The sequence below is a fragment of the Euprymna scolopes genome, chromosome 15 (assembly GCF_053919585.1).
Source record: "Euprymna scolopes isolate OS-2025 chromosome 15, ASM5391958v1, whole genome shotgun sequence".
NCBI classification, from domain to species: domain Eukaryota; kingdom Metazoa; phylum Mollusca; class Cephalopoda; order Sepiida; family Sepiolidae; genus Euprymna; species Euprymna scolopes.
Window position 1 is genome coordinate 96,411,113 of NC_136496.1, and position 18,214 is coordinate 96,429,326.

An 18,214-nucleotide genomic window follows, 5' to 3' on the forward strand; every position below is an offset into this window, starting at 1 on the left:
GATATTTCAAATTTTTTAAAAATATTTTCATTTCCAAGTTTTAAAATATAGTTTGTGTTTAAAAAATCAAAGTTAAAGAAAAAATTCACTTGGATTTATTTAAGATTTAGTTGAACCTTTGTATTCCAGTTTAATTGAAAAAAAAAAACAAAAAAAAAACATAAAAAAACTAGTAATCAATAATATAACTTAAAAAAAATGTTTTTTTTATTTATTTACAAAGGAGTCACCACTTATCAAGGCCCAGAGGCCACTCGAAGATAAAGGTTAATTGAGTGTGCAATGGTCAAGGGAACATGTCAGTCATCAATAGTAGTGGAAATTTGATAAATTGGATTACTTAAGGGGAACAGCTCATCAAGAACTTGTTTACGTTGGACTTGAAGACGACCATATTATAGTCAGCCGGAAAGCAGGTAAATGGAAGAGAGTTTCACAGGTGTGCAGTTCTAAGAAAGAAGATTTGTTCATGGAATCTACGTTTAGGTTTAGGCACGGATAAAGAGTGGGGGAAATTGATAGTGTTTTCGGATAGACGAGTGTTTCTCATGAAAGTTTGGCAAGGGGAACCATAGATTGGAGCTCAGACGAGTACTTGCCATGAAAATAACAATAAAGCAGAGACAGGCTCGCAATGTCTCTTTTGTGAGAAAGAGGTTCCAGGGCAGAGAAAAGAGCATCCCTCACTAGGCTCCAAAGTCTATTTTGAACTCTGTCAAGGCAGGATAAGATCTTTCTAGCAGCTCCTGCCCAGATGTGTCAACAGTACTCCATCCTTGGACATACCTGGCTCTTATATAGGTAGAGAATTGCATCAGCAGTGAGATATCTACTGAATCGATAGAAGGATCCCACCATTTTCCCAGCCAATTTAGCAACAGATTTGATGCGCGTGTTCCATTAAATATTAGGAGTAATGGTCAAGGCCAGGAGCTTATCAAAACATGGAGTCTCCCCAAGACGAGAGCCATTCATTTCAATTGCTGCCAGATGGGGATCAGAATGTTGATGATGTAAAGACAAAAGCTTGGTTTTAGATGCATTAAAAGTAACCAGCCACCTCTTTCTCCATTCTACCACACGCTCAAGATCAGAAGAGAGAGAATCGGAGAGAACTTGGTCATTTATGGTCTTTAATGTACTGCCATAGATGGTAGTGTCATCAGCATAAATATCTACGAATGATCTAAGGATATGATTTGGAAGATTATTTATGTAGATTAGGAAGAAAGTTGGGCCCAGGATGGAACCTTGAGGGACTCCAGCATTAATACTGTGAGCTTCTGATTTCTGCCCATCAACCACTACTCTTATGAACCAATCAGAGAGAAATGATTTAATAATTGAGAAGACATTTCCAGCTATACTTACTGTAAGTGGAGATCTTGTGGAGTAAACCTTTATGCCATATTCTATCAGAGGCCTTTGATATGTCAAGAGCAACTGCCCTAGAAAGGAAACCTCCGTCAAGAGATTCGCTAATCCTATCAGATATAACCATAAGTACGTCTGCTGTAGATCTAGCAGAACAGTTTTGCTGAGGTGGTTGACTACTACTCTATTTAACAGATTCCAGTAACTTACTCATGACACAGGAGACTTATAGGTCTATACTAAGAGGGAGAATGTTTGAGAAAACGTTGAAAACTGATTTTCTTTACTTTTTCTTTTTTCTTTCTTTTTTTTTGGTCATGTGTGCTGCAAAGGGTGTTTATTCCGAAAGCCGTTCTTAACATGGGGAGGTTGGGGTGGTAATTCCAAAAGGCATTTTCTTATTTTCAACCTCCCCATGTTGAGAATGGCTTTCAGAATAAAACACCCTTTGCAGTTTGGCCAAGCAGCACACATTGACCTTTTCTTTCTTTTTTTTTTTTTATTTATTTATTTATTTATTTATTGAAAAATGAACCAGACTCGCATTATCATAAAAACAGAACTTCATGCAATATTATTTAAAAGAAAAAGAATTAAAAAAAAAAAATAGTTATTTACTTGCCTCCTCACAAGAGCAGTTAGGCACTAATGTTTTAAATGTGGGGAAAACTAGTTCCCTCAAAAGTGGCACACTGGATTGGAAACATCGCTTCAGTCTTCAGGGATTTATTCTACTTTATAAAAAGATTTTCTAGTGTTACATTGCTATTGTGTTAAAAAAATTCATATTTTAAAAAAGGTCACTTGTAAAATTTAATTTGCAAAAAAAAAAAAAAAAAAAAAAAACCTGTCGGCTGAAAGTTGTGCCTGACTAAATTCTTTTTCATTTCAGTAATAAAGAAATAAACTTGTTTGTTTATGTATTTATTTTACAAAGATGAAAAATAAAGTTGCACACTGGGTTAAAAAAGAAAGTCTCGGTCTTTAAGAATTAACCAAAACTAATCGCGACTAAGTTGTTTTATTGTTTATTTTAATGACAACATTTTTTGCATTAACGGACTTAGTAGATTGCCCGTGTAAAAGGGAATATTTAATAAAAATCAGGAGTTTCTTCTGAGTAAATTCGTTTTATTGCTTATTACATGATTGTTTAACAATATTTTACGCTGATGGATCCAGTCGATCGACAGTGCTAAAGTTGCTTTAATCAACAGCACTGGCAATTAGTTGTACAATGCATCTAAAACCAAGCTTCTATCTTTACATCATCAACGTTCTGATCCCCATCTGGCATCAATTAAAATGAATGGCTCTCGTCTTGGGGAGGCCTCAAGTTTTGACAGGCTTCTGGGCTTGACCTTTACTCCTGATCTTAAATGGAATACGTACATCAAATCTGTTGCTGGAAAAATGGTCGGATCCTTCTATCGATCCAGTAGATATCTCACTGCTGATGCAATTCTCTATCTATATGAGAGCCAGATAAGTCCAGGGATGGAATACTGTTGCCACATATGGGCAGGAGCTGCTAGAAAAGACTTGTCCTGCCTTGATAGGGTTCAAAATAGACTTCGTGGCCTGGTGGGAGATGTCCTTTTCTCTTCGCTGCAACCTCTATCTCACAGAAGAGATGTTGCAAGTTTGTCTCTGCTTTATTGTTATTTTCATGGAAAGTGTTCAACTGAGCTTCAATCTATGGTCCCCCCTCACCAAACTTTCACAAGAAACACTAGACTAGCTGAAAACATTATCAATAATTTTCCCCACTCTTTATCTGTGCCTAAACCTAAACATAGATTCCATGATCAAAGCTTCTTTCTTAGAACTGCACGCCTGTGGAATTGTCTTCCGTTTTCTTGCTTTCCAGCTGTCTATAATATGGTTGTCTTCAAGTCCAACGTGAACAAGTTTCTGATGAGCCGTTCCACTTAAGTAACAAATTTACCGAACTTCCATTACTATCGATTACTATATTGTCCTTTTGACTACTCTACACTCTTTAACCCTTATCCTTGAGTGGCCTATCGGCCTTGATAAGTGGTGCCGCCTATGAAAAAAAAAAAAAAAAAAAAAAAAAAAAAATCGCGGTCCTGGATATGACCTTAAACTATATCCGATGATGAGGCCCCAGCTTGCAGGTTTTGGGGAGTGTGGAGCCACCCTTTAATTGCCATTGCTCTCAGGTCTACTCTGACCCGGAGTGGTAGTACCTGTTAGGGTCCCAACTATGGGTTAAATAGAAACCAACTTGAAAAAAAAAAAAAATATATATATTCTATTAAAAAATTATTCTTCAAAATCACTGGATTTGGCATTAAATAAACTGAAAAGAGTTGATATGCCGTAAAACAAAAACAACCAACCAGCAATGATCATACATCATTTTTAGTCGTACATATTTAGTAAAATCTATATTTTTCAGATTCTATAAAAACATTTTTTTGTTTTTTTGTACACTATTTTGAACCATTCAAAAATAAATAAAAAGTAAAAGTATAGTAAAAGTAGTTTGCTTGAAGCATTGCTGGTAAATAAATATGGAGGAGTATAAGAAGGCTATAGCAGCGCAGGAAACTGACTGTTGTATTAGTGTGACGTATGGACAAAAGAAAAAAGGTCTAAACAAATAAGAGTTTGTTTATCAATTTTTGAGATAAGGATTGATAATTTGGATTGTTTTTTTTTTTTGTTTTTTTTCCCACGTCTTAGTTGCTTCTAGGTCTCATGTGACACCAGAATTTCATGATATCTTATGTTTTAATTTTTCCAGGTATCACAAGTTTGGTTTTTGATTCCAGCAGCACGAAACTATTTGCTAGTTGTAAAGATAGCAAAATATATCAGTACGATTTTGCCAGTTGTTCATCTTGTCCAGGTATGTAAATTGAGGTGGAAGATTTTAATAATTTATAAAAAAAAAAAAAAAAACTTAAAAAAAAAAAAAGAACTTTTTAAAAAAAAAACTAAAAAAAAAACTTACAAAACTCTTCATCTAATAATGTCTCCTCAATCTCATGTTTCCTTTCCTCTTTATTTACATGTTTTCACCCCACCCATGTCTACTTCTGCGTTTTAAAATTGTTTTAAAGTTAGACTAAAAGGCATCAAAATTAAGTTGTAATATATCCTAATATAGCACTAGTTTTTTATTTCTTTCTTTTTCATATTTTTTTGCAGTTAAAATTTTCCATGGTTTTGAAAATGCTTCTTTCTACATCAAATCTTCCATCAGCCCCTGTGATCAATATCTGATAAGTGGATCGCATGACAATGCAGCTTACATATGGGATGTATGTACAATTTTTGTTTATGCTTACTACTTTGCATGCGCACATGTGTGTGCTAAATAACTAGAAAGAAAATGCATTTTAACAGATCCTGTGTGATATTCAGTAACTAAATAGAATCAGATTTTGGATTATAGTTAGGTAATGTACTTCCTAATTTCCAACATGGCTGGTGACAAAGCAAATTAGTTCTTTCACTTTTTCTCTCACACCCATATCTCCCTTATGCATGTACTTTTTTTATTACGTATTTACAATTTATTTACAATTTCTTGTTTGATATAATAATCATTGAAAAGTTTTTTTTTTGGTCTTACAGTAAAACCTCGGGATACTGCTTTTTCAGGTTACGATGTGGAATACAATGCTTTTCCTACCCCTGGTTACAGTATTTGCCCCAGCTTATGGTGTTATTTATAATGTTATTTGATTATATACATGTGTATTATATATGTACTGTATTTTGTTACTAATTCTTAATGTATAGTATATAAAATTTTGCTTAGACCCCGCGATCCCAACTCTGGAACAAATTAATGCTGTATCCCAGGGTTTTACTGTATTTTAATTAAGAATTATTGGAATTAGTTTTTCATTGTAAAAACTTTTTGCGCTCTCTCTCTCTCTCTCTCTCTCTCTTTTTCAAGAATTATCGAAAACACTTGAAAATCTTTTTGAACATTTTGGAAATGTGTATTGGATAAGATTTTTTTATGTTTGAAATTTTGTTATTTTTATTTCAATAATTTTATTTTTATATCTTCATAAACATTATTACCTAAATTCAAATAAAAAAAACTTATTTTTAAAATTAAAAATCAATTTTATAATTTTGTAAACATTTCTTATAACATTTCAAATAAAATAAAAATAATTTTATTAAAAGTGCAAATGAAGACTAATTGTGTTATTTTTATCTGTATGATTTTGTTAGTTTTTATTGTATATTTTTCAATAATGTCCTTTTCTTGTATTTTATTTCCATAAGTTGCTTCACAATAGAAAAACAATAAAAGTGAAGGAACTGATTAGCCTTGTCACCGCTTACGGTAGCATAAAATGATCTTGTAGATGTTCATTTTTACAAGTGTAAGAAGTAATCTCTGTTTTGCTTATTTTAGATTGAAAATTCTGAAACTGGTTATCCGTATACACTACTGACTGGCCACACAGCAGAAGTGACTTCCGTAATTTGGTCGCCGCATGAGTTTGACAAGGTAAGTCATAACTAGGGCTATGATAACAGTATATTCTTTTCATTGTTTTGACTCTCTGGTGTGTATCGCTTGATATCTTATATGCTTTTATATAGTGTGATGTGGTTCTCGGTTGATTAACTGTGTCAGATATATACTCGAGATTCAAAACAATGAAAAGAATATGCTGTTGTCATAGCCCTAGTCATAACGCATCTTTAAGAATTCTGAACAGCAGAAGAATCTGCGAATTAGCTTTACTAAATTCTCAAATTAAATAAGTCTGCTGACTGCAAGAGAGATTTTTTTTTTTTTTTTTTTATTTGCTCTAAGCCACTCATAGACCAAAAGAAATGTCGTTGGTGGTTGAAAAATTTATTATGATTGCTTAAAGAAAGAAGCTTTATCTTAGTAGCATTCAACCACAGGCTGGAGGTCTTTTCTAAAAATTCAGCTTTTGTTGTTAGGTGCATGTTTGTTTTACTCATTCTAGGTTAGAATATATTCCATTTAACACATCATTAAGAAGTTTTTGACCTTGAAGTAATATTTCTTTTCCTCTTTTTTTCTTTTAGCTTACACTAGCGAGGGGTACCCGGCGTTGCCCGGGTGTTTGGAGGTGTGGGGGGGGGGTAAAAAAAGTAAGTATGAGGATCGAACCCGAACCGTTGAGGCAAAGTTGTAAATTAAAGTGTGGAAAAAAAAAAAAAAGTGAGACGTTAACCATTGCCCCACCGCGAGATGCTAAACGAAACACGTTTGAATTTATTTAATTACTTGGATTTAGCAGGTGCTCGTTTTAATGAGTTAATGGGGTCAAGTTTGACTGCGGGATAGTATTCATTTACTGCTGAACGCTTTTTTTTTTTTTTTTTTTTTTTTCCCCCCCCAAGATGTTATAGGAAAAAGACTAACCCACATGCGGCAAGCAAGAAATATTGAATATTTATCTTCCCAAAATCAAGCAAATTAAATAGACAGGCGAGCTTCGTTGTTAACTGTGAGATATTACGATTTATATGTGATATAAAAAGTTTTTAAAAGTTGTGAAGCGAGCGACCGCTTCTCTGAAAGAAGCCTTTTGTAGACACAGAAAAAGCGAACACACATACATACATTTTCGCTTTTATATTTATAGATTAAGTGGCTTCATTCCCTGTCTGGAGTGATTTCCATAAAATGTTGAGAATAGAGCATGGTGTCAACAGCAAATATACCCATCTCGGGAACAATTTCATCCGGGATGCACTACGTTATCGTGTTGTTTTGATGTACAGCCATTAAAGACAACTTTCTTTTTGCTAGAAAAGAGCTGATTATATTAAATACTCATCTAGTAATACATACATATATATATAAAGAGAGAATTGAAAAATTTAATGGTTTAAAGACCAGATAGGTTCAGAATCTCATTCAATAAATAAACATTTATTTATTAAAATTAAATTCGATATTTTGATTGATAACAGAATTTTCATCAGGAAATATATATATATATATATTTTTTTTTTAATTTATTTATTTTATTTTATTTTTAAAGGAAAATGTGCCAATCATTACCATCGTTGTGGGACGTAAAAAAAAGAGAAAAATATTTTCTTGATAAGATTCTGTTACGAATCTAAATATCGAATTTAATTTTAATAAATAAATATGTTTATTTATTGAAAGAGATTCTGCATTTGTCTGGTATTTAAACCGTTAAATTTTTGAATTTTGCATTCCATATCAACAGTGCTTTAAACAGTAGGCGTTTTGTTATATATATGAGACCTTGTCTGTGTGTGGAAAATCTCTATCAAGCTACTCTGTCAATTTCTAATCTACAGACTTGAAACTTGATATATATAGAGGATTCCAACTTATGGAACAAATTCAATTTGGTTTTTAGTTGGTAAAAATAGCTGCTAAGGGTTCAAAATTGTAAATTGTGAACCTGGCAAATGTAAGACTTAATGTGTATCCTCTACACATGCGCAAATGTACATGTCCATATGTCTTTACACCAAATAATACCAATGGAGAGCTAAATGTTTGATTTTAGCTGATAGCATCCAACTCACATTTTTATTTATTTTAAAAAAAAATTATTACTTTTGAAATCACTACTATATGTTGGGTACAATATAATAATCAATAGAGAATTGGCTGTATAATAATAAATACAAAATCTACATAAATTAAAATATCATATTTAAGCATATTTTACAACTGGGCAACACAGGGCAGCTTTCTAGTACCATACAAATTAATTTTCATGATAGATCTTGTCAAAAGCTTTAGATATATCCAACTTCACCTACCTTGTCCAATGGTGTATTATACCTTTAGAGATGACTCTTAAGATAATCACAGTAGAATACTCTTATCTAAATCTATTCTGGTCAGAAAAAAGTTTAGTATTAACAAGATGGCAGATTATCATTAATGATTCAAAGATTGTAGCAAAGAACAGGAGGAGATGGATGGGGCCAATAATTTTGAAGGTCTGTTCTTTCATTAGAATTCATGAACATTTGGACCACAAGCAATTTTCCGTTATTAGGGAAGCAAGACTCGGCAAGGTGTATGTCGTAAAGTTTGCAAATGATGGGCCAGCTCAGCAGAGCATTTCCTAATTAATATAGCAAAGATAAGATTAGGCCTACCTGCTTTGAGGGTGCCAAAGTTCTTTTTATCATATCTCTGATCATCAGGTGTGGTTAAATGTTTACTGCCTAGCAATCATTTTCTTTATATTCTAGTATGCTATGTACATGTTGTCCTTCAATCCCATTTGTAATGATAAATTTAATGATGCCTAATGATTTTTTTTTTGGTTTGGTTGCTTTGTAGATTGTAAGTCTTTCAGATGACAATACACTAAGATTGTGGCGAATACAACGAGACGACAAACCTACAAAAGATCCAAATTGGGGTACTGCAACCAAATATGACATTCCGTTTTGTAAGTATAAAATAAATCGGAATAAAATATCCTTAGGAGTAATAGGTTGTTTTAATTTTTTTTTTTTTATCTTTTTTTTATTTATTTATTTTTTTTTTTATCTTTGGGTACCAGTTATTCTTTTGGGTGCTAACGACTTTAAAGCTGCTATTCTTATATGTTCGTGTGTGAATGTCTAGTGGCTATTTTTTTTTTCTATATCTGATTTGTGACTACTTCACTATTTTCATTTATCATTGTTGGGAAAAGATGTTTCTTTGTTTTAATTTTTTTTATTTTCTCAAACCAAAGTAGATTCAAGGTATATTTTAATTATAATTTCCTTAGATTTGTTATTTGTCACAGAATTGGTTGCAGAACTTTTCTGCAGCAGTTTCCTTCAAGATGATAATGATGACTCCATTTAAAACAAATTTTTAAATTAATATGCAATCCAATTCAGGTCAATGAATAATGTAGCCATGGTCCACAATGCCAGCTAGTGTGTTTTTTTTTTTTTGTTTTTTTTTTTTTTTTCATTGGGAGTTATCTGTATGTTCTCGCCACTCCATAGGTGGGGAGCTCACGTTTATATAGACTGATCCCAAACTAGCATGAGGATTGGTAAGATCCTATGGTTTAGTTCATTCTCCAGTCTTACGTTTTGCATTTACTATTTTGGGAAAAATTGTTTTAATCCTTTTCTTTTAACCTAGCTTCCCGACTATAACCTACTTTAATTTCAAAAGCAAGTGGTAACAGTACTCAAGAATACAAAAAATACAAACTCTCAGTATGTTTGCTTCGTCTTTTATGACCAACAAAAATTGTTATATCACTCTGTTTGTGGCTCTGTCGGTGGGCATTAGAATATGCTGACTGCTTCTCAATAACTGGGTGGCGATCTGTGAAGCCTAAGGACGGGATCCTAGTGGCTGAGCAGATCATGCCCAGGACATGAACTTGTAACACACCACTTTGGCCCTTGCTTGGGCTAGATGGGAGGTTGGATAGGCCCAATTCAATCAATTGGTTGATCACATGATATGAAAAGAAACTGGAATTTTAGGGAGATATCAATCATACCAGTTATTATAGGTGCCACAGGACTTATGAAGAAGAACCTAAAGTCTTACCTTACTAATATTCCTGGTGAACCAAGTGCAAAAGAGATTCAGACAATTGCACTTAAGGAACAGCGAGGATACTGAAAGAGCTCTCGATTGGTTTCAATAAAAAGCAGGGCGATGTTTGGCTTCCCCATACCCAGCATTATAATCTTCAAAGAAAAACACAAGAAAACATGCTCACCACATTATACAATTAACGGATTTAGTAAGCGGTGGCCGAAGTCAATCTGCCTGACAGACAACAAACTCAACATAATTCGAAAACATTTAAAAAAAAAAAAATGTTTAAACAGAAAAGGACGAAACACAGTTTGTCATTTAATCTGATTAGAAACACTCACCAGAAATGCTTTCATTAAAAAAGAACATTTAATTGCAATTTTTTTGGATCTCGAGAAGGCATTTGACACTACCTGGCAATTTGACATAATGCTAGAACCTGATAAATTCAAACTAAAAGGCAGGCTACCAACATTCATAGAAAATTTCATATTCAACTTTTTCTTTAGAATCATATATGGAAGAACTTTCTGAAATCTATGAACAGGAAATGGGAATATCACAGGGAAGTGTATTATAAGCCACACTTTTCAATATCAAAATAAACAGTATTGTCAAAAATTCTAAATGCCGGGTTAGAACCTTTCCTATATGTTTCTGATTTTCTAATCTGTTACAAATCAAAACATATCCGACAACAATTGAACAACAATTACGTTGTCTCAACAAGATTACCGAATGGGCCAACGTAAATAGTTTCAAATTCTCCCAGACAAAAACTAAGTGTGAACATTTCTACTGGCAGCAAAAACTACACCATGATCCTTCTCTGAAACTTAATAATAAATATCCATAGTTGAAGAGCGTAAATTCCTTGGCATAGTCTTCAACAAAAAGTTAACATACAAAGCCCATATAGATTACCTCAGAGCTAAATGTAATAAAACAATACAATTAAATATGAGACAAACTAGGGAGCAGATAGGAAACCCCTAATGAAAATATACAGACTCCTCATCGAGTTGAAGCTGGACTATGCCAGCTTTATAGATCTGCAAAAAAATTGTAGGTGCTTCTATATTGAATTGGGACAAGATTTTGTAGTTGATAAATGGAGTTTTCAGATAAAAAACAGTGGTTTTAACTGATTTTTATTGTCAATTCTAATAAGTTTCAAATGGTAGCGTCGAAATTACCTGAATATTACTGAATTATTAAACGAAACGACTTTAATCGTGTAAGTAGGTGAAAAATTGCCACCATCTTGTTTAAATCAAAACGGAAAATTGCCTCCCTTTTGAACTCTCGTGTGTCTTACGATCGTTTTCATCAAATTTTATTTTCATTTTCTTTAATAATTTTCTAGCTTATTGATTTTCGTAATTTTTTTATATAATTATCTTAAAAATATGAGGAATATGTAGATACCATTGTTTTTATGTGAAATTCAGTTTTATGATTTCGGAAATTTCGAGCCTGTGTCTGCTTTAATGTTATTTTCATGGCAAGTGCTCATCTAAGCTCCAATCTATGGTCTTCCCCCCCCCCCGGTCTGACTTTCACGAAAAGCACTCGTCTAACAGAAACTACTATCAATAATTTCCCCCACTCTTTATATGTGCCTAAACCTAAACATAGATTCCATGAACAAGGCTTCTTTCTTAGAACTGCACGCCTGTGGAACTCTGTTCTATTTTCCTGCTTTCCAACTGACTACAATATGGTTATCTTCAAGTCCAACGTGAACAAATTCTCGATGAGCCATCCTCTTAAGTGATCCAATTTATCAAATTTCCACTACTATCGATGACTGACATGTTTCCCTTGACCATTGTACATTCATTAACCCTTATCCTCGAGTGGCTCTTGGGCCTTGATAAGTGGTGATTCCTTTGTAAAAAAAAAAAAAAGAGAAAAAAAGTCTACGGACTACAAATGGAACATATACTAAAAAAATTGTCTTATAGACTAAAACAACATCCACAAATTTAAATTTCCGGAAAATCCTCCCTGGCTACTAAAACAACTTAGAATCATCCTAAACTTAACAAAATATTCCAAATCTAATACATACCTTGCAATCTCTAGACAATCTCAACAATATACTAGAACAATACCCAAACTGGACACACATATACACAGATGAATATAAAATCTGAACAAAGTTGGGAGTGCAGCCATGTCTAACTATATCACACTACAAAACGTCTACCAGACAACAGCTCAATTTTCAATGCTGAAACAACAGTCATAGAATTAAAAAAACTCAAACAAATACTCTTGAACTCATTATCAGTTTTAATGTTACTAAAAAAAAAAAAAATTCTAACCCCTTAAGCATCAATCTCTTACAAAGAATTGTTTATATCTCTCAAAACAGAAACTTCATCTTCACATAGGATCCAAAGGGAATAGGAAAAGTTGCCACAGCTGCAAAAAGAACACTAAAAACAATACAAAAGTATCCTATACTGATTACTGACCCCTAATCAATAAATATCAAATCTAAATGGCAAGAGTCATTGAACAATGGCAAAAACAACAAACTATCAAAATTAAGCCCAACCTCAAAGAAAAAACAGGAGACAAAATCTCTAATAGGATGATGACAAGAAGGGAAGAAGTAGTGATAGCAAGACCTGAAATAGGACACTTTCCTATCACACACTCATATCTACTAATGGCAAAGAAGCTCCATTCTGTATTCCGTATTCAAATAAATTTCCAAGATCTTTAACAAATTAACAAAAAATATACCCAAGAAAACAGTTTAAAAGACCTCTTACACAAAGTAGACCATAACACCAGACTAAAGTTCTTGAAGACAACAAAGATATACAATAAAATATAAGCAGAAAAAGAAAACACCCTTATAACACAAAGCACCTATCAAATTGCAATAATCTAAAAGAAAATTAAAAATACTAATCAAGGAAAACAAATTAAATCGAGCAATCTTTTCAGCACGAGATAACCCAAAAGAGTTGATATGCTATCAAATCAACCACACTCTCCCTCCCTCTCTTTCATGCACTCACTCTCCCTCCCTCTCTTTTACGCACTCCCTCTCCCTCCCTCTCTTTCACGCACTCACTCTCCCTCCCTCTCTTTCACGCACTCACTCTCCCTCCCTCTCTTTCACGCACTCACTCTCCCTCCCTCTCTTTCACGCACTCACTCTCCCTCCCTCTCTTTCACGCACTCACTCTCCCTCCCTCTCTTTCACGCACTCACTCTCCCTCCCTCTCTTTCACGCACTCACTCTCCCTCCCTCTCTTTCACGCACTCACTCTCCCTCCCTCTCTTTCACGCACTCACTCTCCCTCCCTCTCTTTCACGCACTCACTCTCCCTCCTTCTCTTTCACGCACTCACTCTCCCTCCTTCTCTTTCATGCACTCACTCTCCCTCCTTCTCTTTCATGCACTCACTCTCCCTCCTTCTCTTTCATGCACTCACTCTCCCTCCTTCTCATTCATGCACTCACTCTCCCTCCTTCTCTTTCATGCACTCACTCTCCCTCCTTCTCTTTCATGCACTCACTCTCCCTCCTTCTCTTTCATGCACTCACTCTCCCTCCTTCTCTTTCATGCACTCACTCTCCCTCCTTCTCATTCATGCACTCACTCTCCCTCCTTCTCTTTCATGCACTCACTCTCCCTCCTTCTCATTCATGCACTCACTCTCCCTCCTTCTCATTCATGCACTCACTCTCCCTCCTTCTCATTCATGCACTCACTCTCCCTCCTTCTCATTCATGCACTCACTCTCCCTCCTTCTCATTCATGCACTCACTCTCCCTCCTTCTCATTCATGCACTCACTCTCCCTCCTTCTCATTCATGCACTCACTCTCCCTCCTTCTCATTCATGCACTCACTCTCCCTCCTTCTCATTCATGCACTCACTCTCCCTCCTTCTCATTCATGCACTCACTCTCCCTCCTTCTCATTCATGCACTCACTCTCCCTCCTTCTCATTCATGCTCTCTCTCTCTCCCTCCTTCTCATTCATGCTCTCTCTCTCTCCCTCCTTCTCATTCATGCTCTCTCTCTCTCCCTCCTTCTCATTCATGCTCTCTCTCTCTCCCTCCTTCTCATTCATGCTCTCTCTCTCCCTCCTTCTCATTCATGCTCTCTCTCTCCCTCCTTCTCATTCATGCTCTCTCTCTCTCCCTCCTTCTCATTCATGCTCTCTCTCTCTCCCTCCTTCTCATTCATGCTCTCTCTCTCTCCCTCCTTCTCATTCATGCTCTCTCTCTCTCCCTCCTTCTCATTCATGCTCTCTCTCTCTCCCTCCTTCTCATTCATGCTCTCTCTCTCTCCCTCCTTCTCATTCATGCTCTCTCTCTCTCCCTCCTTCTCATTCATGCTCTCTCTCTCTCCCTCCTTCTCATTCATGCTCTCTCTCTCTCCCTCCTTCTCATTCATGCTCTCTCTCTCTCCCTCCTTCTCATTCATGCTCTCTCTCTCTCCCTCCTTCTCATTCATGCTCTCTCTCTCTCCCTCCTTCTCATTCATGCTCTCTCTCTCTCCCTCCTTCTCATTCATGCTCTCTCTCTCTCCCTCCTTCTCATTCATGCTCTCTCTCTCTCCCTCCTTCTCATTCATGCTCTCTCTCTCTCCCTCCTTCTCATTCATGCTCTCTCTCTCTCCCTCCTTCTCATTCATGCTCTCTCTCTCTCCCTCCTTCTCATTCATGCTCTCTCTCTCTCTCCCTCCTTCTCATTCATGCTCTCTCTCTCTCTCCCTCCTTCTCATTCATGCTCTCTCTCTCTCTCCCTCCTTCTCATTCATGCTCTCTCTCTCTCCCTCCTTCTCATTCATGCTCTCTCTCTCTCCCTCCTTCTCATTCATGCTCTCTCTCTCTCCCTCCTTCTCATTCATGCACTCTCTCTCCCCGCTTCTCATTCATGCACTCTCTGTCTCTCTCCCTCTCTTGCACGCACTCTCTCTCTCTCTCCCTCTCTTGCACGCACTCTCTCTCTCTCTCTCTCTCCCTCTCTTGCACGCACTCTCTCTCTCCCTCTCTTGCACGCACTCTCTCTCTCTCTCTCCCTCTCTTGCACGCACTCTCTCTCTCTCCCTCTCTTGCACGCACTCTCTCTCTCTCTCTCCCTCTCTTGCACGCACTCTCTCTCTCTCTCTCTCCCTCTCTTGCACGCACTCTCTCTCTCTCTCTCCCTCTCTTGCACGCACTCTCTCTCTCTCTCCCTCTCTTGCACGCACACACGCACTCTCTCCCTCTCTTGCACGCACACACGCACTCTCTCCCTCTCTTGCACGCACACACGCACTCTCTCCCTCTCTTGCACGCACACACGCACTCTCTCCCTCTCTTGCACGCACACACGCACTCTCTCCCTCTCTTGCACGCACACACACACACACTCTCTCCCTCTTGCACGCACACACGCACTCTGTCTCTCTCCATTTCTTGCACGCACTCTCTCTCTCTCCATTTCTTGCACGCACTCTCTCTCTCTCCATTTCTTGCACGCACTCTCTCTCTCTCTCTCTCCATTTCTTGCACGCACTCTCTCTCTCTCTCTCTCCATTTCTTGCACGCACTCTCTCTCTCTCTCTCTCCATTTCTTGCACGCACTCTCTCTCTCCCTCTCTCCATTTCTTGCACGCACTCTCTCTCTCTCTTCCATGCACTCTGTCTTTCTCTCTCTTCCATGCACTCTGTCTTTCTCTCTCTTCCATGCACTCTGTCTTTCTCTCTCTTCCATGCACTCTGTCTTTCTCTCTCTTCCATGCACTCTGTCTTTCTCTCTCTTCCATGCACTCTGTCTTTCTCTCTCTCTCTCTCTCTCTCTCTTCCATGCACTCTGTCTTTCTCTCTCTCCAATGCACTCTGTCTCTCTCTCTCTCTCTCTCTCTCTCTCTCTCTCTCTCTCTCCCATGCACTCTTTCTCTCCTGCATGCATATGCTTTCTTTCACTTCTTTCTCATTATTACTTTATTTTTATTATTGCACTGCTTTATACCGCTGTAATTCTTTTCTATATTGTTTTACCCAAACAGATAAATATCGTTATTTCAGTGTGAGTAACTATTTATGAATATCAGATTTTTATTTCTCCAAAACACTAATTTTTAATCTTTTTCTGAACTGTTAAATATATCCATTGTTTTTCTTGTAACAAAGTGACACAGGTTTTTTTTTTTTTTTTTTTTTTAATAATTATTATTCAAGCAATCACTTTTAGAATAATATGCTAAACTTTTATCAATAATGTGAAGTTCTCTCTTGCAAGTTGTAAAAGATAACTAGGATTTATTTCTCTTCTTTTTTGTATGATTTTCATATTGATTAAAACGTGAGTGATTGAAGTCCATAGTTTGAATCCTGCAACAGGCAAACTAGTTGTATATAGCCACAGTGATGAGCAGTAAACGGTTCTTTGCTATTGTAGTGAAATTGAAATATTGAATTTAAAGTGAAACTAATGATATCTACTGAATTGTCATTTCACAATAATGAACATATCCAAACATGATGAAAAACAATAAGGTAGAAAATTAATTATGAAAATGAAAAATGTTTTTTAAATAACAATTAGTGAAAATTGAGTTTTGCAAAAAAAAAAAAGAAAGAAAAAAAAAGAAACTGGAGAGTTCTTATCGAAACAAAAGGGAGGTAAATCTTTTTTGAAAACTGAAAATCTTTGTCCAATTTAGCAAAACTTACTTTTCACTAATTGTATTCAAAAACTATTTTTCATTAATAGCGATGTTGCAATATTTTGAACGGCTAATGGGGTATGATCCCACACAGTCGGACGATTCTATTTATAAACTATGCTGCTAAGAACTGACGAATCAAATAAATTCACGTTCTGCTAACAACCAATCAGAAACCAGAATTGCTTCATAAATATTAAACCTTTTCTGGAGCAATTTCACATGTTCTTTTCCTGGGTTTCGACACGGTAAGAATATTTTGTTCTGTGGAACTATCTACTACAAACAAGTCACCTCCCAGGACTTGTGTGTAACAGCAAACCATCTGAAACTGTTCTGAAAGTCAAAATGACTTACACTTCTAGAAGCGACATTACTTGAAATTCAATATTCGAATTTCGCGACAAGAACCCAGTAAACATATGTTGCTATTTCGTAGCCTCCCCACTTGGGCAGAGTTGGACATGGATCTTAATGTAGAAAAAATCTAGCTCCCCAAAAACAGGCATTCTGGATTGGAATCAAAATTGCCCCAGTCTGAAAGAATTTCTTGTTCACTGCTTGAAAACGTCTAAAAAAAATGCATTTTATCAAAACAGCTACTACACTTTTCTCTTAATAAGAAGGCTATGTATGCGAATATAAAAAAATATTTATTAAAACAATACATGATTTAAAGGGAATTTTTTTTATATAATAAATTTTGTATTTAAAAAAAAGAATGGCTTTTGTTGAATAATCAAGGACGTGTGTACCGAAAACCCTAAGAATGCACCTGATGACAATCGGACGTCAAAATAATTGAAAATAGAAAGGTCATTTGGAAAAAGAATTTTGAATACAGCTGGCGGCAAGCATACGTCATACAAAAATAATGTAAGTTTCAAAAGGCTATTTGGAAAACACGGGAATGAAGCTGGCAACAGCTAAATGTCATAAAGGCTTGGAATCAATCGTCAAGATAGGTCGCAGGCGAATTACTTAAGCATCTTGCGTTAAGTTGAAGTTAGTTTTTGTTTTGATGGGCAGAGACCGAGAGCAGTTAGTGATTCTTGTGTGTACGTCTTCCTCCTACCAACCGACCTTCCTCTCTCTCTAATTAGACTTGTTATCACCATCACCAAAACCTACAATAAAATTGTCATATTTTTATAAAACAAGGTGTTGCCATTCTTCTGCGTATAGCCAATTGAATCATGATACTTGACTTTTGCATTTTAAACTTTAATTCAAGCCATTATATAAAAATAATTTTATAAAATAAACAGTAGGTTCTCTACAGTGCAATGTAAACTATACTGTATAGTAAACTGTCACTGCAGGGAGACCTGAAAAGCCCCCTCTCGGTACACTACGGTGGATCTCTGACTATAGCAGGCAATCAATAGATGGAAAAAAATGGGCAATTTCACTGATTTTGATGACAATAAAAGTATAGTATGGAATATTTGTTGATCCTTATCAATCCCTGGCAATGTCGGGTTTCCCTGCTAGTAATAATATATATTGATAATGACATTAATCCTAATAATGTTGCTAATTATATCAATGTTAATATTGAAATTACTAATACTGTAAATAAAATATTCTCCTTATATGGGCTTTATTTTG

At 35.9% G+C, this 18,214-nt stretch overlaps 1 protein-coding gene across 2 annotated transcripts in view; it reads left to right on the forward strand.

Moving 5' to 3' along the window:
* The window catches only part of LOC145294014 (denticleless protein homolog), a 73,088-nt gene that overhangs the window by 47,127 nt on the left and 7,747 nt on the right, over positions 1–18,214 (forward strand). For both annotated transcript variants that reach the window (XM_080140975.1, XM_080140976.1), the window contains exons 10-13: positions 4,148–4,252; positions 4,555–4,667; positions 5,786–5,881; positions 8,696–8,807. In XM_080140975.1, the coding sequence (XP_079997101.1) occupies positions 4,148–4,252; positions 4,555–4,667; positions 5,786–5,881; positions 8,696–8,807 (426 nt within the window). The remainder of the gene's footprint in view (positions 1–4,147; positions 4,253–4,554; positions 4,668–5,785; positions 5,882–8,695; positions 8,808–18,214) is intronic.